A 26,209-nucleotide genomic window follows, 5' to 3' on the forward strand; every position below is an offset into this window, starting at 1 on the left:
AAAGCTTTTATTTGGGCATATGCCTATAAATGTCATAGTGTTTTGATTGTGATTTGTTCTTACATGTATGTTCATAGCTATCCAAAGGGTGCCATTCATAACTAGCCTGAGGACTAGAAAAGCAGAGTAAACATCTCTGTAGTCAAACTTGATCCAGAATTGTACTAAGGTCAGAGAACAATGTATATGACCATTGGTAAATATTTAAATGGAATGTGAAATATGAATAACTTGATAGGAAATTTCAAAAAGCAAACCTGCTGCCTTTGATCTGAGGGTGGAGGTGGGACCAGCCTTGATTCTGATGTTGAGCAGAGCTGGCAAGAGTCAAGTGTGAATTTTTGTCTTACAGTGTGATATATCTCAAATACATACATACATATCTGATGGGAAAGTGTCACTACTTTCTCCTGCCCACCCGTCCCCACCCCCAGCTGTAGAAGATGATTCTTCCAATGAATTAGTAATGTTAAATATTTTGGTCAGTGTTTGCTGCACCTTGGCTGTGCAGCAGTGCAGCCCTGTGCAGAAGTTGCACTCTGTGGTTGACTCTTTGTGTTTTTGGGAGAGATTAAGACATTCAGAGCTCTGATGATGGTAGTGGTGGGAACAGATCTCATTCTGGCTGTACTCTGGCATTAATTCTTTATTTTCAAATGTGTGAGGTCAGTTCCTCAGATATGTCAGGACACTTCTAAGGCATATTGCCCAGGCCTATTTTAGATGGGATTTGTTAAGATTCATACTTGCTTTGAGTGTGCTTATCAGATCTGCTTTTGGAGTGTTCTTCAGCTGAATTGTAGGAATGTTGTTTTTTGTAGTGTTTCTCAAAAAAGTCACCACGTTAGCAACCAGCTGTCATAGAAGCAAGATCCTTTATTGTTTCAGCCTTAAAGATCTGTGGAAATCATATGATCTAAAATGAAAACTTTTCTTGTGTAAAACAAGAAATCATGAACTGAAAACTGAGGCCTATATCGCTGCCTTAATAGTGATCAGTTGCTGGAATGGGATTAGTCTTTTACCTCAAAGTCATTTTCAATGTGTTTCAGCTTCTTTTTCTATGTTTAAATACAGTATAAACAGTTATAGGAGATTATTCTTTTTTGCATTTAAAATGTGAATCGAGAAATGTAAGAAACATTTTCTTCCTCTTTCATATTGAATACAGTCTATTCAAGGTCTTTGATATTTAAAAGAAAATGCCTCAAGTAAGCATCTGAACTGTAGAGTTCGTTTTTTTTGCACTGGTAGGTTATAAATATTTTAATAATAGAATAATATGTTTCAAAAATAGATCTGGTGTGCTTTGAGGGGTAGGTAAAATGGCCTTTCTGTCAAGAGTGTGGCTGAATTACTCTTCTGTTTCATTTCAGTTTAAAAATCCCCTTATTATGCTTCTCCTGGCATCTGCAGTCATCAGTGTTGTAATGCATCAGTTTGATGATGCTGTCAGTATTACTGTGGTAAGGAACTAAAATTCTGTCTTGGTTGGGAGTAGTTGGGAATGTGTGACCACATGTGTGCTCAGCATCATGTGAATGCCAGTGTGGGGTGGGATCACTTGATTGCAGTTACTGAGTTGGATTTGTGTGTTAATCATTAAATCCGTTTAGTTCGTGACTGGATTTTGGTTTTTTCCTCTTCCTTGATTGATAGCAGCAATACATATCAAAATACATCCAGGAATAATTTTATGGCTGCTTCTTGCATCTTTTCTGTTGGTTAAAATGCTTGTCTTTAGGCATTTGTTCAGAGAAGCAATTTTTGGCATATTCTGTTTAATTTTAATCTGAAATTGTGCTTTAATTTCAAATTGAAGCCAACATAAACCTTCTGTGAATTTACTTGAAAGATGTAATCTTTTAAAACATGAGGAAGTAAAACCTGAACTGCCTAGAAATCACAGAAGAAAGATAGAAGCTCAAATAATAAATTTTTGTAGAAGGTTGCAGTTAAATAGGGTGCTAAACTAGTGAGCCAAATATAGTACTCAAAACTGTTTGTCACTGCAATTGGCACAGAGAAGAAAACTGTAATCTCTTTGACCTTTTAGGGGTGATAGGTGGTGACTGAAAATCATGATTTCTGTATGACTAGAGGCACGTTCTAGCAGGATTTTTTTTTCTGTTTTTTCTTACTTCTGCACTTTCTCTGTTGACTTTACTTTTGTACATAACTCAGGGTAACTGGAGGTTTGCTCCTAACCCCTCTAATTTTTTATAAAGAATAGTTGCCTTTGAAAGATAAAGTATGTGGCCTCTTAAAGATAAAGCTTGTGATTTTGAATTTGAGTGTAGTATTGGTTTGGAACAGTTTATTGTGTTCCTAAGGTGGATGTCAGTAATTTGTTGTATTATTAAATATATTTAATTATTGTGGCTGAAAGTTGAATTATTTGGTGTTTTTTTCTCTTTGGTTAGTCCTCTTAATTCTATTTCTCAACCCTCTTGAGCAGGACAAAGAGAAAAAAATCAAGACAGTTAGTGTAAGAGAGCAGTAATTTTTGCATTCTTTATTGCAGCTTGGGAAGAAATCTTTTAATAGCCTTGTGGACATTGATAGAAGTATCTTAAAATTTGGAGAAAAAGCGTGGTTGAGTTAAACTTATCAGCTGTGGGTTTTGTCTAATTTCTGACTAACTTGTACCATTTAGTCTTGTTATTATCAAATTCCCATTTTATCACCAACTGAATATTTGTTTTACTTCATTTTCAGATGATAGTGCAGTTTTTCTATGACTATGCATTTGTGCTCAGAGCCTTGGCAACAAAACTCATTTGCTACTTAAGACCAATGACATGTAATACTTTTGATAGCACTGCTGTCTTGAGCTGTTTCTGCCATCCTTTTAGCTCTGCTGGTACAAATGTAAAACTTCTTGATCTGGACTGGGAACTGATGGAGATTAAAAGAAAAGTAAAATTATTTAATACTTTCCATTTGGCTTCTTAATGCAAGCCATTACACACAGACGCAAGCTGAGAGATTGATGTGAGCCTAGGAATGAGGAGCTTTTTCCATGGAAAGATGAAATATGTATAGTTATTTCCTCATATTCAGTTGATGAGGCTAATATTACTAGCACAAGTAAGGTGGATTTATGTGGATTTATTTAAGAGTTCAAGAGAGTTTTTCACTTGCAAAATGGTAATATCTTGGTTATTTTTAGTAGTTGCTGTGTGTACTTGAAAGGCTTAATTAATGGTTGTTGTGTTAGGGTTCTGGAAGAAATCAGTGTAACAGTTCAGCTTGAGTAACAAATTCAGTTAGTGAAGCAATACTCAATTTGAGAGTGTATTGAAGGAGAAGATGAGACTTGCTTTGCAACAAACTGATCTTTGTTGTTTCCTGGAACAGATTTACTTCATTTGCTCACTTTCACATCACGTGCTTAGGAGCCCTGTAATGTTGATGTCAAAGTGTTGCAACCAGAATTATATGTGATAGAGGGGACTCTGAATGCTGTTCTTGAGGCCTTAGGACTTATCTTGGGTTCTTCCTAATGAGCAATATGTTTTAGCTTTTTTGTTTGGGATCTCTGCAATGCTATCTGTTTGGGTTGTGCCCAGTGTCCTGTTTCAATCTGTGAGTGCCTTGGGCAGAGTTTCTGAGGCTCGTCTGTCTCTTGTTCTTGCTAGGATGTTTGGTGGCTCCAGACAGGTTCTTCAGCTTGCTGCCTCTTATCTAGTCTTTCTGTTACCTTGGTATTTGAATGAAACCACATCTGTGATGCCCTGTAGCAGTTAACACACCTTTGTTCTGGTCACAGAAAACAGCAGTCAGTTTTTCTGTTTGTGTCATGGGTCTCTTTCCATTGCTGTTTCTTATTCACTGTTTAGAAACAGGAAGCAGAGGCAGTTTTTCAAGTTTGCTATCTAGTTACTAATCTTATTTTCAGTAAAATCAGGTTATTGCATTCTTGGACATCACTGAAGCAGGTGCAAATAGATAATGGCATTGCTTTTATGACAGACCTGAGAGATACCGAGTGATTTTAAGCATGAGAAAATTAATTTGTTTCCAAATAATCTTGTTAATTGTAGTAACAACTATGACTGAGAAAAATCAAGTATGATTGCTTACTTTCATGGTCATTTGGAATGCTCTTGTCTCATCCACTTCTGTTCTCTTGCAGGCAATAGTCATTGTTGTTACAGTTGCCTTCGTTCAGGTAAGACAGCTGTTGTCCAAAAAAGATCATTGCTTTTATGTAAACTCTTTTATTAAAAAGACTGAAGTAGTTGTTTGTGCATTGTGCTGTGAGTGGTTGAGAAATGTGCTTTCATCCAAGTGTTTGCCTTTTCTAAAGTGCAGGATTTGTCCTGCTTTAACCGTGTTGACATTTATGCACGTGTATCAGTATTATACTCAGCAATAAGAGCACTTGTAAGGAAGCCCTTGTAATAAACAATGTAGAAGTACTTAAACGTGTAACTTCATAGAATTTGAAAATGTAACTCTTGCTTTAGTTTTGTGCAGAAATGGAATAAAAGATGGTCTTCGTTTCCCAAGTCATAAAAAAGTTGTTTTCATTCTATAAATGCACAGCTTCAGTCGGGGTGTGCTTGTGTACCAGAATTGTTTTGTGTGTTTGTGCTTTATAGTGCCTTAATTTTGTGACCTGTTTATTGAGTTAAAGATGAGCTGTGTTACCTTGGCTCTCCTGGGGCTAAGAGCATGGACACCGTATTTTTGGTATTAATTTGTTAAACTGTAGCATTCAATAATGTGTCTGATCCCTGAGTTTAGAAGCATTTTAGCAAGTTTACAAAGACCAGAAAATACTGAAGGAAAATGCAAAGCACCTCTGCTGTTTCTTCAGAAGAAACGCATGTAGGCAAATCTGTAAATTTTTCAGTGCTTGGACCATGTTTGCTCTTTAACCTATCTAATATAAAACTGCTGAAAGTCATCTCTTACCTGTTTGGAATATTACTTAATGCAACTTTATTAATGAAATAAATTTCAGTAGCTGTATTTTATGTTGTGTAAGTTTTCCCTGTTTAAAACTGTGATCTGCTTTGTTTTTAATAAAATGTCTCTGCAGGAGTACAGATCAGAAAAATCTCTTGAAGAGCTTAGTAAACTAGTGCCTCCAGAATGCCATTGGTATGTAGTTTTGCCCTTTGAGTCCTAAAGTAAATCATAAGGAGTTTAATCTGAAATGAGTGAATGGGAAAGATTTTATTGAACTCTAGTTCCTTTGTGTCAAGTTCTTACTCTGACACAGAACACACTTTGCTTTTGCTCACTTTAAAGATTGTTTTATGAGCCTAAAAAGCTACACTGTGGATGTGTCTCTGAGCCCTTCCAATGATGTTACTGGTGTGTAGGCTCTTGGGAACAAGCAGCAAATTAGAAATATTTTGCTGAAATGTGTAGCATTGCAATGTGCAACCAATGGTGTGGATGCTTTCCTCAGCCCATATGCCAGAGAAGTCACTCTTACTGCTCTTTGTGCCTGCAGTGTGCGAGAAGGTCGGGTGGAACACACACTTGCAAGAGATTTAGTGCCAGGTGATACAGTCTGCCTGTCAGTGGGAGACAGAGTCCCAGCTGATCTACGATTATTTGAGGTATATTCCTAACTTGGGTTTAATATTTAATAACTTTACTTTTTGTAGGACAGAGGGGAAGATAGCCACTGAATACTGAAGTGCAGTAAGTGGTCTTGTTTGGAGTTCACAACTGTCTTGACAGAAAATTTGAAATAATTACTTTCCAAATGTCACATACATTCTTAACCAATGTATGTGGTTTCTAACTGTAGGACAAAAGAAGAAAGAATTTTTCAATTTTATGTATAATGTATTTTTGAAAATGCTATTTTTTCTCCTCTCAGTGTTAAATATGTTGTAAAAACACTGTTTTCAGTCTGACTGCTAAGATATTTTGGCATCTGGTTGAAGGTGGTTTTCACTCTTTATTTGCATTACATTTTAAGGTGCAGTTCCACTGTTCTCCAGTAGTGGAATATCAGAAAAACTTGTGAAGTTGTGCTGGTGTAATCTTTTCTCTCCGATGCTTTTTCATCAGTGCATGCTATTATATCTTCTACTTTACTAAATACTTAATTTGTGGTATTAGCACTGCTGGAAGTGCTTGAGTTGAAGCAATTGCCTTATAGCAGTACTTAAACATTTTCTAAAAATTAAGTGGAATGTGTATATATATGTATTCGTCTGTCATATTTTGGTGGTTTTAGTTGGATAATGTAATTTTTCTGTCAGACTGGGCATCCTCAGTTTGCTCAGTATTTGGGCTATCTATCCTGTTAAAGTAGTATCTGGACATAAAAATCTATACGTCCACATTATCCACAGCTGATAGTTAATTAATCAGTGTTCATTTCATAGACAAATTCTAAATTAACTAGTTTCTTGACAAATTTGTTTGGATTGTGTTGTTAGCCTCTGTGGTGTAGTTGGTACTTGAGTGGGTTCATTTTTTATGACTGCAAACATTCTGCTTCACTTGGCAATTGTGTAGTCCCTGCATTGTTATGAAACTGCTGTTGCAGCAGCACCTACTTTCTTGCTCATATCTGATACCGTGGTATGATAGCAGCATGCTCAGGCCTCTTGCAAAGGAAAGCAGAAATGGAATTAGAAGTTTCTCAGCTGTCTGCAGCCCTTCACTAGATGAGAATTTTTCCATCATAAACTACTCTTGCACATCATTTAAAACTAAGAGCATGTCATCTTATTTTCCACTTGTGTCTACTGGGCATTGCTGCAGGGTTGTGGGGTTTAAAAAGAAATTATATGAAGGTCATCTTTTCAGAGAAAGAACTTGATTTGTTCTGCATATTCTGATGGATGCTGTCCTAGAAAACAGTAGAAGTGGTAACTAGGCACTATTTGCTTTGGGAAGGGATTTGTGTAAGTGAAAACCTTCACTGGTCTGATTTATTGGGGACAATCTTGATTTTCATAATGAATTTGCAGATCTTTTCTTCTGCCTAGATTTTCTGTATGTTAATGAGTGGTCCATCAAGTTTTCTGATCATCTCTAAAGCCAATGTATTGAATCAAAACCTAACATACCTACAACAGTGTAGACTCAAAATGCAGTTCCTTTTGCTGGTAGTGATAAATATTTCAGAGCTTGTGGCTAAATTTGAACAGTAGCAAAGTGTCATCTTCATCTTCCGTCTTTGACTCTGGTTGAGACCTTTGTAGAAGTGCTCTTTGGTTTGCTGATCCTTAAAATATTGACTTGTCTCCTTATCATATGAATAAATTGGTTATATTTTAATGGTCAGAATTGTGAAACTTACTTTTACACTTTGAAATACTTACAAAATATTGTCATGCTTTTTATCTATTTTGTTTTCAAAGGCTGTGGACCTTTCTATTGATGAGTCCAGTCTCACAGGTGAGACAGCTCCTTGCTCTAAATCTACAGCTCCTCAGCCAGCAGCAACCAATGGAGACCTTACTACTAGGAGCAATATTGCTTTCATGGGGACATTGGTCAGATGTGGAAAAGCAAAGGTAAAATAATTATTGAGAGAGAAGACTATGTTCCGTGCTTCAACTATTTAAAGACAGTTCTTACTTTTTAAGTTTACCTCCCAGTGATTAGTGTGGTACTTTGCAAAGCTTTTCTCACTGGTGCTTTTTCGTACACTAGTTTAGTAAGAAAACTACGGCCATGAGAGTTCAAATTCATAGGGAGCAGATGATGTGAAACTCCTCTGTCTAGCTTGTGGTATTTTGCTTCTAGAGCTATACTCACATGTTTGAAAATGTGTAAAAGAAAATACAGGTCTGACTAGTGTTAGGTGTTACCAATTTGAGTTTTGCTACTGGTAGTTAATAAGACTTCAGCAGTGCACAGAGAAGCAATTTGTTTCACTGAGGCAAAAGGTTTTTTAGGAAAAATTCCCTGCTTGTGGACAAGAACTAATTCTGTAAATCAAGTTAAAATTGTTATTGGGCTAAATGGCATTTGGCCATGATTGGAGTCAAATCTGTCAATAACAGCCAATAAAATTAAAACTTCAGATTTGATTTGTCTTTTTGTTGTTTTTTGTTTTTTTAGGGGATAGTTATTGGAACAGGAGAAAACTCTGAATTTGGAGAGGTTTTTAAAATGATGCAAGCAGAAGAGGTAAGAGATTTAGAAGCAAAGATGTACTGAAAGTGTGTATTTCATACATTAAAACCTTGAATTTATTCCATAGGAACTTAGTTAAACATACATTGCTTTTAGTACATACATTGCTTCACTTCCGCTAGTCAAGCAAATCTTAGCTTTTGGACAGGAAAGTAGTAATTGAATGCAGTGCAACAAAATATCCATAGCTGATTTAAAGATACTAACTGTGAAAATAATACTCTGCACCTGTCTAAATATTTACATAGCTTTCTGTTTTGGTGAATTGAATTTTCTGTAGATGTTTAAAAACATTCCTTCCTTCTGAAATATAAATGGCCTTCCAGGGCTCTAATGCCTCTATTTTGAAAATCAGTTTTATTCTTGCTACCAAGAGCTTGTTTGGTCTCAGAGGAAGTATGCTGGCTTGTAGTTGGCATGATGTTTTGGTTTTTTAATGAGATTTTTGATAAGACCTTTTATATTCCATTTGTTGCCGATATCACAAAGCCCTAGAAGAATACTTCTAATAAATATTTAATTTCATTTAAGTATTTTTGATTGTCATTGAATTCTGTGAAAGAACAGTCTGTTTTCCTAAAGTAAATGTATGGAAATGTAGGGTATAACTGCATCTTATTTATCTTATGTCTTGAATTTTCCATCTGTGAAGTAAATTGTGATGCAGTCCATTTGTTAACTGCTGCATGTTTGCCATTCATCAAGGCTCCAAAGACACCTCTGCAGAAGAGCATGGATCTCTTGGGAAAACAGCTTTCCTTGTATTCCTTTGGTATAATAGGTAAGATAATTTATGTAAAATAATTGCAAAAGGTTATCCAATGGAAACTAGTGTGTAGGCCTGGGAAGTGGAAGACTCTTTTGGCTCTTGATTTCATTGGTCACTTTGAGCTCACGGCACTAGTCATCTGAAAATTGCGTAATGTGACATAACTCTAATCATAAGGGTGTTTACTTGCTTCTTCCTGCAAATGTACTTTACTGACTTTTGGTCCTCTAAATGCTTCCTTTTAAATTGCAATGTATCTTGGATTCTGGTTCAAGGTGTGCGTAAGTGAGTACCTCACTCAGAGATGTGATTGGGCAGCTTGACTGGCTGATACTTTCTTCATCTTTGCCATACTAATGGAATCATGACAGTGAAATAAATAATAAGTTTTTATAGGTAGCACAATGGTAAGCTTTGTTCAGGTTATTTGAGTTCTTTTTTTCCTGTCCCCATGAGGCTACAGTACATGCTGATTTTACATTTATCCCCTTGACTGTTTTCTTTATAGGAGTTATTATGCTAGTTGGCTGGTTGCAAGGAAAGCATATCCTTGATATGTTCACAATTGGTGTGAGGTAAGATTTATGTTTTGAAATAATGTAGATCATGCATTTCAGCAAGTGTTTGAAAGCTAGTGATCTGTTTTATAATATGCTTGCATACACTGCTCTTAACTTCATGTAAGTAATTCAAAATGAAAATAGAAAAGCAGGTTCATACATATTTTTAATGATGCAGTGTGTTCCTGTCAGTCTCTTAAACTTTACATTCATATGGTGATTTCTGAGTGTCTTGTGGAACATCTGCAAACAGACAGTAGAGTTGTACAGTTTCAGTTTTTGTTACTGAGTAAATAAAGTAGCTGTGATTTTACAAGGCATATGACAAAACTAAGTTATTGTAAGCTTTGTGTCATGTAGTTCAGTAACTCATCTTCTACTGTATTATGCAGACTTAATCCCAGTGTGTTTGCTGAGAACAGCACTGAATTTAGATGGTCTAACTCCATACTTCTAGAAAAGTTGTTGGGTTGCTGATTACGTGGGCAGTGCATAAGGCAGAAGGGTTTCTTTAAGTGACAGGATCAGACTCTGAAGAATTACACATTTGTGGAGGGGAGGAAAGAAACCCAGGAACTGCATCTTTGAGCATTGCCTAATGAGTTGTGATCTTGTTTACCCTGTCATCAAGTTTTTTATTTGTTTGTTTTTTAAATGACCTTCAAGGCCATTCCTTCACTTAATTTGCTGCCACGTCATGATCTGGCAGTAACAATTGTAGATCAGTGCTGACATTTCCCAGTTCTGTTTAGTGCTGACTACACTTATTCTTCACAATCTGGGCTGCTTTGTGCAGTCCTAATTAGTGTTTTGTGTAGGCAAAACAGATGTACAATTGATTTCTCCCTCTCCCCTACATTTCTTCATACTTTTGCATAAATAATGAGTAGAAATGATCTAATTTATTTCATTTGTTGCTGTCTTCAGCAGGTTTCTTATAATGAATGCTATATAACTTGAATCACATGGCAATTCCTTCATTTCTGTTTTAATCTCAGTGATCAGTCAGCTACAGAAACAATGTTCTGAACTGTAAATTCATCCCTACTGTGTATCCCTGTATGACATTGGAAAACAGATCTGTTATTTACTTTCCTTACAGTTTGGCTGTAGCTGCAATCCCTGAAGGCCTCCCAATTGTGGTAACGGTTACACTGGCCCTTGGTGTGATGAGAATGGTGAAGAAACGGGCTATTGTAAAAAAGCTGCCTATTGTTGAAACTTTAGGTATGACTCGACTAACTTAGAGATAGTGTTTGTGATGTAAATGTTAGGAAATATTAATGACTAATGAGGAAAACAAAGCAGGTATTCTTATTTTGCTAGCAGTGTGGTGGCATCTTTAAAACATTCCCAAATTGAATCTGAATTACACTGGAGCAATTCAGGGAGATGTTTCTGTGGGAATTCTAATTACTTTTTTTGAACTGTAAATACAGAATCTGCCAGTTAATAGCATGCTAGCAATACACTAAGCTGATTGTTTGCTTTAAGATGTTCTTGTTAAATAAGACTTGTAAGATGTTTTTGAAATTAAAACTTATTGGTGTAAATTTAGGAGTGATATTGACAGTTGAAAACAACTCCATATTTGAATATTAGAAAAAGCCTTGTAATTAGAATGCACCTTCAGGATGTTATATTAGAACATAAAATCATTTAAGAACTTTAAAGCTCAAAGAAGTTCTGTATGCAGTTTGAGTCATGTAAAGCACAGAACATGGAAGAGAAATAGAATTACTAAGCTAAGTAATTTTGCTGCATCTGAATTCCTTTTTGCAATTTGAAGATTAGGAATTTTTTTTTTCCAGTGCTGCTAGCAGAGTTTCATTAGTGTTGCAGGGTTTTTTGTTGCTTGTACAGTTCATGCTGTCATGTCCAGAAATGTCAATACGCTGCAACACTCTCTCAGAATCTCCATTCTGGAGTTAAAAAGGCATGTAGAAATCACACATTTTTGTAATCTTTTCAAGCTTATTAAAATTTGCATGTTTATTAGTAAGTCACACTTTTGACTTCCTGGTGTAACACTTCTGTGATGCAAATATTATGGCTAGTGTTAAATACATGATGTACTTTTTAATAAAGAAGAATGACTTCTGTAAAGCAGGCTCTTAGTTTTTCTCCTCACCAGGAATCACAACTGAGATTTCAGTAATGTAGCTTGAGGTACAGCAAAATAAAATAAAGGAGAGATAGTGAGTGGACACATTTTATGTAAGTTGTGAATTTGAGATTTAAATTATTTTGGAGGTTGTTTATTTATTGGACAAACTCGCAAAGAACCTTGTACAATTATTCATTAGTAGTTGAAAATTTGCTGTCTATCACTTGTTCTTATTCACAGACATCTGCACTATTTCTCGAAATTTGCTCAGCTTGCATGCTTTTCTCTTTGTTGGTTACTCAGATTGTTCTAAACAAGAATTGCCTTATAAATGTTAATTTGTTGTTTCAGGTTGTTGCAATGTCATTTGTTCAGATAAAACTGGAACTCTGACGAAGAATGAAATGACTGTTACCCATATTTTTACTTCTGATGGGCAGCATGCTGAGGTATGTAGTGTGACACTTAGATTAAAACTTGCCTTTTTATTTTATTGTGTGTATCAGCTGAAACATGCTGGACTATCCTGCAGGTAAGGCATCAGTTAAGAAAGCGTAAATTTGTTGCACTAAACTCCTGTCCCTCAGTTTATTTAGTAGGCAGCCTTTGAGCTGTGCTATTCAAGCCTTCTCTGGTTACAGAAGCATTTTTTTATCTGTGTTAAGTTCTTAAAACTTTTGGTGACTGTAGGTCACACACAGTAAAAGATACTAAGATACACAGAAAAGTTGAGAGATTGTATTTTTCTTCAATACAGAAAGTTGAGGCTATTTTGCTGTTTCAGGTACAGAGAAAACCCCCTAAAATTTACATGTTCCAAACATTTAAATGGAAATATCCAACTTTTTGCCTAAAAGACAGTTTGTTGTGTGAACTGTTCATTACTGAATATGCACTGTCATTCTTGCTTTTTTATTATGGATGGACTTGCAAGTAGGAGCAGGACATGAAACAGTGATTGTTGAGATTAGGGAGTTGCTGGAAAGACCAATGATGTAAATCCACAAAAGAGAAGTAAAAGCACAAGGAATGGAAAAGCAGTGAGATGTGGAACTGGATGTGGGTTCATAGGAATGTTTTAATCAAGTTCTTAAATTCTAAAACTCCTTGATCAGGGTTTTGTTTCCACAATAGGGTTAATAGATGGTCTTGTAATTTAATTCTGTAAGCAAAAATACTGGCATTTTTTCACATTGTTTCCTATTATTTACCTATATTTTCTTATATATCCTGATATTTGGTTTTTTATTGCTAGAAGTCTATATGAATACTGCTACTAGCACAGTTGCATCTGGGTCAAATCAGCTCCTTTTTCCTAACGGAAAGAGAACTTAAAATGGCTGTGAAATATATTAGCTGTTAATGCTGTAGATATGAAGACTTTTAGGATCCTAGTAGGACGCCTGGTTTTATGCACTAAAAATACAATTTTACTGATTCTAACTCCTTTCTGGGGTCTAAACTGAGAGGCTGTTCAACTGTTTCTTTTTTTTTTTTTTTTTTTTTAATAATTTGATGGAAGTAGGAGTCTGCTTTGTAATTCCATTCCCCTGCAGGGGGTATGCATTATTAATCAGGGTAAAGACAAATAGGAGGAAAAAGTTAGAAAGCAAAGGAAAGAAGAAAAAAAGAAAGCGTACCTAATACTGTAAGGAAACAACATACTACATTTATTTATGCTAAGGAATAAAATTGATACTATTTAAAGAAATTAGTCTCTAATATATTTTATTGAACTCAGAGTGTTGCTGCATTAGAAGCTGAGTAAGAAGAATTCATGCACACTGAGTAAAAAGCAGCCATTCTGAATGGCCTTTTGAAATTCTTCAGTAGTTTATAATAAAAAGCTGAGAGCAGTTGACCTGGTGAACGCTACATTGGATGTTGCCTCTGGCCGCTTGTCTTGCAGGTTACTGGAGTAGGTTATAACAGGTTTGGAGAAGTGATGCTCGATGGTGAAGTTATTCATGGTTATAACAACCCATCCATTAGCAAGATTGTGGAGGTAAGATCTTGGCAAAGAAAAGTGAGTTTTAATTGATGGTGAGAGCTTTGTATGGCATTTACTTTGTGTTCTGTTTTCTCCCCTTTCCTTCCTCACCTTTTAGGCTGGTTGTGTGTGCAATGATGCCTTGATTAGAAACAACACATTGATGGGCAAGCCAACAGAAGGGGCTTTAATTGCACTTGCTATGAAGGTGTGTACTTGATGGTGCTTTTTGGATTCATGGCAGGTGGGAAATGTGTAGAAATAAGTTGTGGCTTTGTTTTTCTCATTTTCTTCTCTTTTGGATCTCCTAGATTTGTATTGCAACTGCTCATCTCCTATGTTTCTTTCTTGTAAATCTTGGGCGTTCTGAAGGATCAGAAAAAAATATTTACGAGTGAAGTAAAATCTCTATTTTCATCTTCTTGCACTTAGTACTGTCTTTTAACCTGCCACAAACTGATTTACATGTTGACTGTCCTCTTTCCCAGTTTCACATCAGTAGCAGAGGGAAGTTGATAACTGATGTATTGTGACTGCAGAATTTATAATGCCTCTTAAGTTAAGGGCTTTTGAATTGTGGACATTGTGCTGAAGTGTTTGGGTTTTTTTCTTTTGGGGAGGGAGAGGGCTTGTTGGTGGTTTTTTGTGATGCTATGACACATTACAGCCACTGAGAAGTGTAGCAAGGCTCATGCTGAAGCCTGAAAGAAGTTTCTATGTGTTTTCAGTGCTAGTTTGTGAAGAAGTCTCTCTAAAACTGGAACAGTATGCTCAAAAGGCAACTTTGGAGATTAAATTTTTCTTTAATTAAATGATGTTTGCTAGCTAAGGTGTTTCAACAAGTCATCATATTTCATACCTATTTGAAAAGAAAAGGTCCTGACATTGTGGTGGTACTTCTGTTTTATACAGATGGGTTTAGATGGAGTCCAGGAAGACTACATAAGGAAGGCTGAATATCCCTTCAGCTCAGAACAAAAATGGATGGCTGTTAAATGCATTCACAGAACGCAGCAGGTAAACTTCAGTCACTGTTTCCATGAGTGCTGGCTCCTGTAGAATGGTTATCTACCTTGTTTAATATCTTCATTTTTTCACTTTGGAAGTTTTGGAAGGCTGGCAGTAGTGCACAGTCCTAGAAATATGGTTTGATAATGTAGCATTAGTTTCAAGCTCTGAAACAGAGAAAAGGAATCACAAGAAATAATTTCCATAAAAGGCATCCTGGGAAATTATTTTAAGTATTTTGAAAACTGAGACCTTGGCTGTATACTTAGCTATTTTTCCTTCCTTCTTCTTCTTTCTCAAACATCTAAAGCAATTCTGCCAATCGTCTGCTGTTCAAGTGCTGCATAGTTACGTAATGAATTAAGAGCAAGAATATGCATTGACATTTAATAGTAAAATTTCATTTTTTTGAGTACACAGGTTTTCTGGTTTTAAAACCAGAAACAGACATCACATCCCCAGTGTTGACAGATTTTATTGATGTCATCACTGGCATGGATTATCAATACAAGCCACTCTTTAACCTCTTTTCCTGTCTTCTGGTACTTTCACAGACATATGCCCATTCATGTTTCATTTAGATCCATATGAATGTTTTTGTTACAAGTATTGACATAATTACTGCCAGTCTGATAACTAGAGCCTTCTAGACAATATGTGCAACAGCAGACCTTATATTGGATTTATGGAAAAACTTCCAGTATTTCAGACCAAAATCAGGCTTGCTGACAGTGTTCCAGTATCACTGTAAAATCTTTGCTTTGGAAAGAAAGATTTACCTCCTTTTAGCTATATGGGATATCTCTGTCTATATATAGATAGCTATATCTATATATATTGATTATCCATGTCTGTCTATAGAACAGTGAGCAGAAATTGGCATAAGATTTTACTCCGTGTAAAGACTCACTGTGTCTGTGTTTTGGAATCAGCAATTTTAAACGAACGTTGGAAAATTGACAACAGATTTAAAGGGAACATAAATTATTTGAAGACTAAGAAAATACAGTGGATTTAGAAACTTGGAACTCTCATCAGTTAAGCCTATCATGAAAGATTGAGGTAACTTGACTGCTGTGCATATAAATAACAGGAAGAAAATAGATTAAAAAAGAGCTTTTTAGTTCAGCTGGAGAGAAGATGAGAGTAATCAGTGATTGGAAATTTAGCTGAGGCAGCAGTTCCTAATGGAAAGAGGGGGAAGGGAAGGAATGAGTTGGTTAGTGTTGGAGTTAAGTGTTTGAGGTAGTTGGTGGACTCTCAGTCCCATGATATCATTGTGTCAAGGCTAGATGGCTATCTGGAAAGTATTAGAGTTATTAGGCTTTGTACAAGAGTGGAGGGGAAGTTGAATGACCTGTGCAGCTTAAGGTCTGTCAGGTCTAATGTCCTGTGTAGGTTGAATTTCTGTCCTTTGTGTGGCCTTTTAGTCTGTAAACTGTGAGTTGCAGTCCCTTTGTCTGATGTCTACTGAAATGAGATATTGATTCTTAGCGTGGCTCTTTTGACTTTACCACTCTTAACCATACTCTGTCTAGAGACACTCAAAAGAACAGATTTTTATGTTTAGGAGTGTAGGTTTGATTTGCATTATGTTCTTAAGATTTTTAACAAATGTAAATGTTTGTCATTCTTATATATCCGTGTGTGTATGTACTTGTGTGTGTGCAGTTATGTGTACACACATGTGCACACAACAGCTCTTTTTTCTTCTAGGACAAACCTGAGATTTGCTTTATGAAAGGTGCTTATGAACAAGTCATTAGATACTGTACATCATATAACTGTAAGGGACAGAGCCTACCCCTGGTGCAGCAACAGAGGGAGCAATACCAGCAAGAGAAGATGTCTATGGGCTCTGCAGGGCTTAGAGGTAAGGCTGTTTCAGTCTCTCAAAATAACAATTTCATTTAAATGGCACTGCTTGTTGTTTAAAAAAGAAAAACAACTCTAAACCAACAACAACAAATAAGAGCAACCCAAAACACAAGGATCTTCTTTTTTATTTGGATGGTTGGGGGTTTTTTTGTTCAGTGAGTGCCACCGTGTTGTTTAGTTTTTAGGCCTGTATAACATGATTAAACTGCAGAGGGTGAGAAAGGGCTCTGTTGCTTCCTGTCATCTCTTGCATGTGGCCATAACTAAACATTGCTACTTAATGGCTTCCATACCTTATTATAGATGCCTGTGGGTCGTTGGGTTTTTTTTTTTTTTTCATGTGAATGTGTTTATTTGTCCATTACTTTGGCTCCTTTCACCTTCATGAGTTAGGCTAGCACAACTGATGGCAGGTCAGCACATGCCATTAGAATTAACTTCTACGTTAAGAAGCTGTGGAGAATTTTAGATAAAACATAGTATTTTTCACAAGATGGTTGACATGAATTGATTATGGGCCAGGATTATACATGACTGGCTTTCTTTAGCCTCTGTAAAGAGATCTCTAGGCTGTTAAGTCCATGGACAGCTTTTAATTTTTTTTTTTAAGGGTGTGGTGCTCTGTGGCTCTGGAAATTGCTAAGATGCAAATTATTAGAAGCTGAAATGATATGCTAGGAGTCGGGAGTTTTTTTGCAATTTTATTTGAACTATCATTTGTTCTGTCTGTCAAACAAAAAAATCAAGGGTAATGTTTTGAAAAAAGCAAACTTGCTTTTCCCTTACAACTCTATTTATATTTAAATATATTTGAATTAAGAATCCTACTTTAAAAGACATTCCAGAAAATATTCAACATGTACTCAATGAAATCTGCCTCTCAAAAGGTTAAAAAAAAAAAAAAAAGGCAGAAAATAAATAAGTTAACTGATTCTCCCTTTCATCCTAATGCATAAAAGAAATGCACAGAGAAATCACAAAGCTAGATGTGGTTCTCTTTCCATACAGTCAAAATATAAACACTTTCAGATGAGAATAAATAGGAGAGCTATGTTTAAAACCTGATTGTTTGGTAAGAAATTCTTCAGAGGACAAGAGTGTATCTCAGTAGGTTATTGTGAATGCTCAGCATTGCTACTGCCAAGGTTTTAAAAAAGGAAAATATCAATTCCAGCCCTTTGCTTTATGCTGGCCTGTTAGGCTGAAATAGTTGTTTTAAATGTTGATGTAAACAATAATTTCAATTCTTAACATTTTTTATTTCTTCCTAAAGTTCTGGCCTTAGCTTCTGGTCCTGAGTTAGGACAGCTGACTTTTTTGGGGCTTGTGGGAATAATTGATCCCCCACGGACTGGTGTAAAAGAAGCTGTTACTACACTTATCACCTCAGGAGTTGCAATAAAAATGGTTACTGGAGATTCACAGGAAACTGCAGTTGCCATTGGTAAGAATAGTTTATTTCCTTTCATATTTCCTTGTTATCTGCTTAGTTAATTGTTATGAAATGTGGGGACTTTTTTATGATTGTAGGTTTTGTATTTTGGGTTAATATATGTCACAGTGGAATTAGTAGAGAGAAAGACCAAAAATCACAGGATCCTAGCCTGAAGTGATACTTTGGTTTCAGCTTGAAGAGTGGCTTTTTTTATTTGGTTAATATATGACTGTTTGAAACTGTATTTTGTATGTTGTTTTCTTATTACATATGCTTGATTTCTGATTCTTACAGTTACATCAGCACCACCACCGTGTCTACCCTCAGCTTTGGATGGCTGTCTCTGATAACAGGGATAAACTAAAATAGCCAGTGACTAGGAGTAATGATGGATGGCACTTCAGTGCTGTCCAGTACAGTTTTGTCCATACAACTAAATTTGAAATTTAAGTATTATTAATAAATATTTTAACAAACTGTTTCACTTCTTTTAACAATACAATGGATTAAAGAACAAGCACTTTAGTTGGAATATGAATTCTTTACACACAGGATAATGAACAGTTGAATGGGCACATAAAAAAGGTACTCCCAAATTCAGAATATTTTATCAGAGGTTTTTTGTTTTTTTTTTCCTTGTCTCCTTCTTGCTATTTTTCATTTTCTGTCATGGTTTTTTTGAACTGTAAATTCTTTGAGAGGATTGAACTCCTCTATTTGTTTATATGACACCTGACAGAATCAACTACAGACCTTTAAACCTAAAAGGACTAAGCAAATAATATCTGGTTTAGGATAGACTTTGTAGCATGTTGTTGTTACTCAAAAGTTCATCTAATTTACTCCAACATACTGAATCAATATTGTAGTAAGATGTTCTGCTCCAGGTATTTCAAATTTGAAGTGCTGCAGAAAATATTAGGATTAAAAAAATAATTGGGTACTTAATGTCTTAAAAGGGTAAATTATTATAATAAAGGGGTTTTTTATGACTTTTTTGCAGCTAGTCGACTAGGATTGTATTCCAAAAATTCACAGGCAATCTCTGGAGAAGAGATAGATGATTTGGATATTCAGCAGCTTTCTCAAATAACACCAAAGGTTTGTTTTGATATACTACTTACTGAAATGTCGCAAAGAATACATTTACATATTGAGAAATGCTTTTTTTCCTGTGGCAAACTAAAATAGAATTTCTGAGTTACAAATAATATTGCAATTACAAATATATGTTCTAGTAAGTATGTTTTAGTCTGATATATGACCAATATGGAAATCTATTTCTTTCAACTTACAGTTATCTTTTTAGGGAGTTTATTACTTCTGTCTCTTTTAATGATTCAGGGTTTTTTATCTTTAACTTTAATTTTGCCACCTCTTAGTGAAGATCACCTTTTTGTATTGTTAGGCCATTTTATTTCTGAGCAGCTCAGTTCAGTTATATAATCTTTGAGTCTGCATGTTTAGACAGTCCATTCTTTTGCAATTTGTAAGAGGACTTGTATGTGCATTTAATGATTTTGATCTATTTGAGGTCACTAGTTGAGAATTTTGGAAGGGTCTATTTATTAAGTTACTGCTTAATACTTTTTAGTTATTAAATAACTAAATGGATTAACCAATGTCAAAGTTAAAAATGTGAAGACATAATCAAGTGCAATAGAGATTCAGTTTTAGCTCTGTTGCAAAATTCATGCATCAAAGTGCTGCTCTGTTTGCAAGAGACTGCAAAATTAGACTGCAGCATGCTTGAGCCTGGTGTAAGCAAGCCAGAAGCCAGTATTTGCAATCAAGAAATGTGCATTTCAGCTTTCTGTCTTTTCTTAGTGACTCACAGAAACTGAGAAAAAGAAAGAATTGTGTGGCAAATAGTAAGTTTTGGTTTATTTGGTAATACTTGTTCTTAAGGGCTGTCCATATTAAATAACAGAAATAGAGATTTACTTACATGGTTTTGACCTTTGACCCAATAGCTTTTCTAGGTGTTTGTTTAAAATCTTATTAGGAATTAATTTAAATCAATCAATAAGATTGATAGCTGTATACAGTCTAAAGTGATTGTTAAGAAATCTAGGTTTTTGAAAGGCTTCTTGAAAAGGAAAAATGCTATCTGTATGGAGATTGTGGAAAACTAAATTTCACATGCTCAAATTTCAGTTTACTGAGAAGTCCAGAGACCCAAGAAAAATCTGAAAATTGGCTGTTCCAAGTCAGAATTTTTAATTAGCTTTAAAACATCAATTGTTAATAATATGCTATAAACTAGGAAAATTGAAATATCCTGAGTAGCTTGTCACTTGTAGTCACAAGGAAAAAGGATGTTGACTGTAGAGTCAGCATCACAATTGCCTGCGTGAATTTAGTCAGGAAGGCCAGCAGCAAGCCATTATAGCTCAGTTGCTTCATTATTTTAGAAGGCTTTTAAATTGCACATTCTGTCTTGAAATAAGTAGCACTATCTTTGTTTACCAGAACAAACTTTGAATCTTCTCAGGAATTAATGATTTCATCCAATTAAAAACACAGCTCACTGGTGCTTCAGCTTAAGAGCTAACAAGAATACAGTTGGCCTTTGATTGTGTTTTTTAGCCTCTGCCTTAATAGAATCCAATGCAATTCTTTACATTTCTGAAGTTTTCACCATTACTTCGTTATTCTTTTTATAGGTTGCAGTATTCTACAGAGCCAGTCCCCGACATAAATTGAAAATTATAAAGGTATGTCTTACAGAGGCTCAAATGCTGGACTGTAGCTATGAGTATTGCCTGTGCTGCCTTTACTTAAAGTATAACGTGGTACAGTGTGTCAAGGTGAAATCAGAAATGCATCTGATTTGACAGTGAAGTATACTTGAAAATATTACCTAGAAAAATGCATAGTGCCCACAAGGAATAGATGGGTTACGTTGTGCTTTTTCTATGTAGGGAGCTGGGGATTGATTGAGATTGTGTCATGTTGCAGTTGAATTGACTATGAACTTGAAAGAACCATATTTCTGATATTTGTCAGATGAGATAAAAGAGAAAGAATTTCAAGCCATGTCTGTGACAATGCCTCTATTCAGAAGTTAACAAAAGAAGGTAGCAAAGAGGGGCACACTCAGTTTAACAATTGGAGCAATCAGAAAAGTAACAATAAGGAGAAGTCAAAACACTGAGACCATGGGGATAAATGCAAGACGTATAAGAAGGTGATAATGATAATATGTAAATATAGTATCTTCTACCTTTCTCTAAAGTTTTTTTTCTTTCCCCTAAAGGAAAATTTTATATACCCTAGCTTTAAAATCTGGGCTGTCTGAATATATGAGCTGAAGTTTAACCCAAAATATTGCATAAATTTATTTAGAAAGAACCAGCTGCTTTTTTCTTTAGGACATTACAGTGCAATTATAAGAAATGGGAGAGGGGAGCAATGACACAAACCTTGTATCTAGAATAATTTTATTGGATGGGTTATTTCAATCCCTGATTTAAGCTCTTTTCCCTCTCTTTAGTCCCTGCAAAATAACGGTGCTGTAGTGGCTATGACAGGAGATGGAGTGAATGATGCTGTTGCTCTGAAGGCTGCAGATATTGGTGTAGCCATGGGACAAACTGGAACAGATGTTTGTAAAGAGGCAGCAGATATGATCCTCGTGGATGATGATTTTCAGACAATAATGTAGGTGGCCTTTATGTGCATATCTTGTACTATATAGCTTTAATGAGATGTTGACTGGGTTAAAACCAATAGAAGTTTCCCTGAACTTGTAACTGTAGCAGCATGATTAGAAACATAACTGAGGTGAAATAGTGAGTCTAATAGTGTTAGTGGATTTCATTTAATATCTTTCTTCAGAAGTATACAACTAATGAAAAAATGACAGAGCATTCCACTCAAGATTTAAAAAATTTAAAAAATTTACGTAGTTCTCCTTTTGCTTTCAACTCTTAAACGTAGTGATTTCAGAAAAGGAAAAAAAAATATAAACTATTTAGATATCACAGGTGAAAATATGTTATTAGCATCTGATAACCAGCTGTTTGTACTTGTTTGGGTTTTTTTGGTTGGTGTATTTCAAAAAGAGCTTAGCTAAACTTACCCTATTTTGACTTTAATTCATCTGACTTTTGAAGGTAGTGATTGTTGACAGAGCTGACCTGCTGTCTGGCGAATTAGCCTTCATTTTGAAATTATGCGTCAATCTCAGAACACTTCAGTTCCAAAGTATGGCACTTAACACTTGGGAAGAAGTGAAATGGAGAAGGACAGTATAAGAAAATCTACCTATGTAGCACTATGTCAGAGGATGATCTGAGGTTGTCACACTAATTCAGCCAACAGAAATGTGCTGTTATGCAAAAACATAGCAGAGAAGGGAATAATTTTAACATAGTCAGAAGAGTACATAGGAAGGACATCTGTAGTAAGTACTTTACATGGGCTTGGTGAGGTTTTTGCTGGAATGTGTTATCCAATTTTGCTCACTTCATCAGGGGAGTCCTCAATAGGAGAGAGAGAAGAGTGGTGAATGCTAAGAAAAAAGAAGTATGAACTTCCATTGTTCTAAATCTTTTCCCCAACCTTTAATTTTTTTCTTTTAAGTTACTGAAGGAATGCTGTTTAATTTTTGGGAGCATGGAAGAAAAAAAACAGTTTTATTTGCAACAAAGTAGGCCTGACTTGGGTATCAGAAAACCTTTTCTCACTGCAGTAATTGTGATAATGTGATAGGCAAGTTGTGACACATGCTAGGGGTTGTGAAGATGGTCTGTACATAATTTGTTCTGGTGCAGGAAGAATACATGGTCCTCTAAACCATATTTTTTAAAAGGGGGGTTTGTTGGCTTTTTGGGTTTTGTGGTTTTTTGGTGGTGTTTTTTTTTTTTATTATTTTTTTTTATTATTTTTTTATTTTTTTTTTTTTTTTTTAGTTTTCCAACTTGATTTAGAAGCTCTTATCAAAGATGGTGGTGAATTTTGAACATAGAGGAGATCTTACTAATTACATTTTGAAAGTTAAGCATCTGGAAAAATAACTTGTGATTATTCACAATCACAGAATAGTTTGAGTTCTTATAGTCAAGTTGAAAAACAGTGACTGCCAAAGTTAAAAGAACCTCAACTCCATTTGTTTCTTGCTGGTTTTATTGCTGCTTAAATGAATAGTTTTTTTGGTTTGTTTTAAGCTTTTCTTGGCAGTATATTAATTAGTCTAGTAACGTAATCTTTGTTTTTTATTCCAGGTCTGCAATTGAAGAGGGTAAAGGAATTTATAATAACATAAAAAATTTTGTTCGATTTCAACTGAGCACGTAAGTTTGAAAAGCTGACAATATCAAAAGTTTCTTTTGAATGATTCAAAGCATGAAGCAGATGCATAAATTCATGTGGATACTGTAAATTTCAAGTTGGGTGCTGATATACTGTAGTTTTGAGTTTTCACTGTTTTGTGTTTGGTGGCTTGTTTTATTTTTAAAGACCCAGAAGATAGTGCAGTAAATAGGCACGTAACTTTGACATGGTTCTTCCTGTTGAGATGTGTGAAGTCAGTTACTGAAGGGATAGTGAGAAACAGCATAGCTGCCTTTGGGTCTCTGTTTAAATGAGAAGCTCGTAGTCAGTCCCTCTTAACCAGAACATGTATTCAGATGGAGGAAACTAGGAAATCAGGAGGTTAGTTTTTCTGAAATCCATGTACTGGTTTGTGGAATGGGCTAACTATATGAAGCTGACTTCCTTTTCTTGCACATAAGGGTTCATATGCTAGCTGTATAATGTATATGTAAGGCAAGAGGACAAGAGTTTATTAGGCCTTAGTTTCAATTTTTTTATGAGTTTGTCTTATTGGATCTGAATTCAGGGATATGGTTTTTCTCTTCACCATATTGTTCATATACTTTTTTGAAGCCTTCATGACATTTCAGAGTGGTCTGAAATTTGCAGAGCTCAAAAAAAACAAGCAACCAAACATAAAACATCAAATAAACCCAAAAAAGCCTCACAAAAACCCCAACCCACAAACAACAAATATCACCCCCAAAAAATTCTCAACAGAACCTCCCAACCTAATGAAAGTCAGAAATTACCAGTTTGTTTACTTGCATATACACTGTAAGAGGTGGCATATATGTTCAGTCTTACCAAGTGTCCTGTCTAGGCTTAGCAAGATTAGACTGGAAATCTACTGCTGAAAAATAATGAAACATAGATGTTCTAGGAAAGTGTGCTTACTTGTTTTTGATGAATCAGTTACCCTTTGGTTTTTTCTGTCCCTCTTTGCAGGGAGAGCATAATAGGGGTTCAGTACAGTGCTAAATTTGGAATTATTATAAGCTTTGTTCTCTTCTTCTTGGTTATGAAACCACTTAATCTTGCACTGAGAGCAATTAGTGCATACTTGTGTACAGAGGTTTCTAATGCCAAGCTTGCAGCCAGCTAATCTGTTTTTCAGTCTTTGGCCTGGCCTTCTCATCTTGCTAGTAATGAGGAGTGGTTGTAGGTATTTTTAGGGAGCTTGAGTAGTACCTTGCCTTGGCTGACCAGGCAAACCAGTGACAGGTGCACGGAGTGAGTTTGTTTACATCAGGAGTGGAAAAGCAGTTTGCTTTTCAAAACCATATTTAGAAGTTCCATTTTTGGCACAGGGAAAGTATAGGACCCAGTTCCCCATTAAAAATCAAATAGGTGATGGTGAATGATAATTCTGAAATGTTACCTAAAAGTTTGTGAGGTTTTAAAACGCAAATATGGTGCCTTTTTATTGCCAGAACAATGCTGTTTTAAATATGGACTGTGTCAGAATGAGTATTCTAAAAGATTTCACGCTCTACCCTTTCAAGTTTGACATAACATCAGTCATGATTCACACTGTCAAAATCTGTATCTACTCTTAAACAGTGGAAGTGTTGATTACAAAGCAGTTATCACTGGATCTTCAGAAATGTTCCATGCTGACAGTTGTAAAAATGGATTCTTTCAACAGGAGTATAGCAGCACTGACTTTAATCTCACTGGCTACATTAATGAACTTTCCTAATCCTCTCAATGCCATGCAGATCTTATGGATCAATATTATTATGGATGGACCTCCAGCTCAAAGGTAAGTAATTACTCTTAACTCTGTTAGGTTCTGTAGTCCTTTTATTTCAACAAGGGAAATGGTTACTCATAAAGGAAACTGTGAAGTGTTAAACTTCAGTCAGATGTTTCAGAAATAGCAAATTTCTCTCTACAGCTCCCTGAAATGTGGCTGTAGTCAGGTGGGAATTGATCTCTTTCTCCAGGCAGCAACTGACAGAATGAGAGGACCAAGTCTTAAGTGCCAAGGCAAATATAGGTTGGATGTTAGGAAAAAGTTTTTTATGGAAAGAATGATAAAGTACTGGAATGGTCTGCCCAGGGAGGTGGTGGAATCACCATCCCTGGATATGTTCAATAAAAGACTGGATGTGGCACTCGGTGCCATGGTTTAGTTGAGGTATTAGGGCATGGGTTGGAGTTGATGTTCTTGAAGGTCTTTTCCAACCCAGTGATTCTGTGTGAACTTTCTCTGTGAATTTCAGTGTTTGCAGTATGTTTGTGTTAGTTTTATTTAGTTTGTTTTAGTATCTAATTGTATGGAGGCAGCAGGGATACCTAAAGATCCATGGATATGTCCATGAAAATTGCATGCAGGGTTGTGGCTTCCCTGTGGTTCTTCCTCTGACCCTCTTCACTGCAAGTAGATGGTGGAGGGGAGAGATGGTGAGGAACTAGCATTGAATTCTCTTATTTTCAACCCAGAAAACCTAATCCTTAAGTTAGAAGCGGTGAATTAATTTTTTGATGATAAAAATGTAAGATGTTCTTTTGATTGTAAGCCTTGGGGTGGAGCCTGTGGATAAAGATATTATTCGAAAACCTCCAAGAAATCTGAAGGACAGCATTCTGACCAAAAACCTGATTGTTAAAATACTGGTTTCATCAATAATTATCGTCTGTGGAACACTGTTCGTCTTCTGGAGAGAGGTATGACAAAAGTGTAAAACTTAGAGCAGTAACAACCTAATTTAAAAGAAATCCTTTTTATACCAGCAGCTGAAATTGAGAGTTAATATGAACTTAGTCATGAGTTTTGGCTATGTTTATTTAATATTAGCAGAGTAGAGAGGAAATTTTTCAAAATAGTTTTTGAATTGTGAAATACAGTTTTATTCCCCAGTCTCTATTTTGACATAGACTTTTTCAGGTTGCAAATCTACTTTGGAAATTTTGTCCTTAGAAAGTAATTATGTGAATCTTCTAAACAGATTATTATGAAATAGCCATTTGACTTTGTTTTCCCAGTAGAGAAAAACGTTATGTGAACATTTGA

General features: G+C 35.6%; 1 protein-coding gene across 5 annotated transcripts in view; it reads left to right on the top strand.

Moving 5' to 3' along the window:
- Positions 1–26,209, top strand: part of ATP2C1 (ATPase secretory pathway Ca2+ transporting 1) — a 60,609-nt gene that overhangs the window by 31,327 nt on the left and 3,073 nt on the right. For all 5 annotated transcript variants that reach the window (XM_083874913.1, XM_083874915.1, XM_083874916.1 and 2 more), the window contains 21 exons: positions 1,377–1,466; positions 4,139–4,174; positions 5,051–5,112; positions 5,471–5,579; positions 7,344–7,499; positions 8,050–8,118; positions 8,830–8,905; positions 9,402–9,468; positions 10,556–10,680; positions 11,912–12,009; positions 13,470–13,565; positions 13,669–13,758; positions 14,463–14,567; positions 16,275–16,431; positions 17,710–17,880; positions 18,875–18,972; positions 20,538–20,588; positions 21,368–21,534; positions 23,100–23,168; positions 24,839–24,955; positions 25,716–25,863. In XM_083874913.1, coding sequence (XP_083731039.1) covers positions 1,377–1,466; positions 4,139–4,174; positions 5,051–5,112; positions 5,471–5,579; positions 7,344–7,499; positions 8,050–8,118; positions 8,830–8,905; positions 9,402–9,468; positions 10,556–10,680; positions 11,912–12,009; positions 13,470–13,565; positions 13,669–13,758; positions 14,463–14,567; positions 16,275–16,431; positions 17,710–17,880; positions 18,875–18,972; positions 20,538–20,588; positions 21,368–21,534; positions 23,100–23,168; positions 24,839–24,955; positions 25,716–25,863 — 2,157 coding nt within the window. The remainder of the gene's footprint in view (positions 1–1,376; positions 1,467–4,138; positions 4,175–5,050; positions 5,113–5,470; positions 5,580–7,343; positions 7,500–8,049; positions 8,119–8,829; positions 8,906–9,401; positions 9,469–10,555; positions 10,681–11,911; positions 12,010–13,469; positions 13,566–13,668; positions 13,759–14,462; positions 14,568–16,274; positions 16,432–17,709; positions 17,881–18,874; positions 18,973–20,537; positions 20,589–21,367; positions 21,535–23,099; positions 23,169–24,838; positions 24,956–25,715; positions 25,864–26,209) is intronic.

This window comes from Zosterops lateralis, assembly GCF_965231275.1.
Source record: "Zosterops lateralis genome assembly, chromosome: 1".
Classification (NCBI taxonomy): domain Eukaryota; kingdom Metazoa; phylum Chordata; class Aves; order Passeriformes; family Zosteropidae; genus Zosterops; species Zosterops lateralis.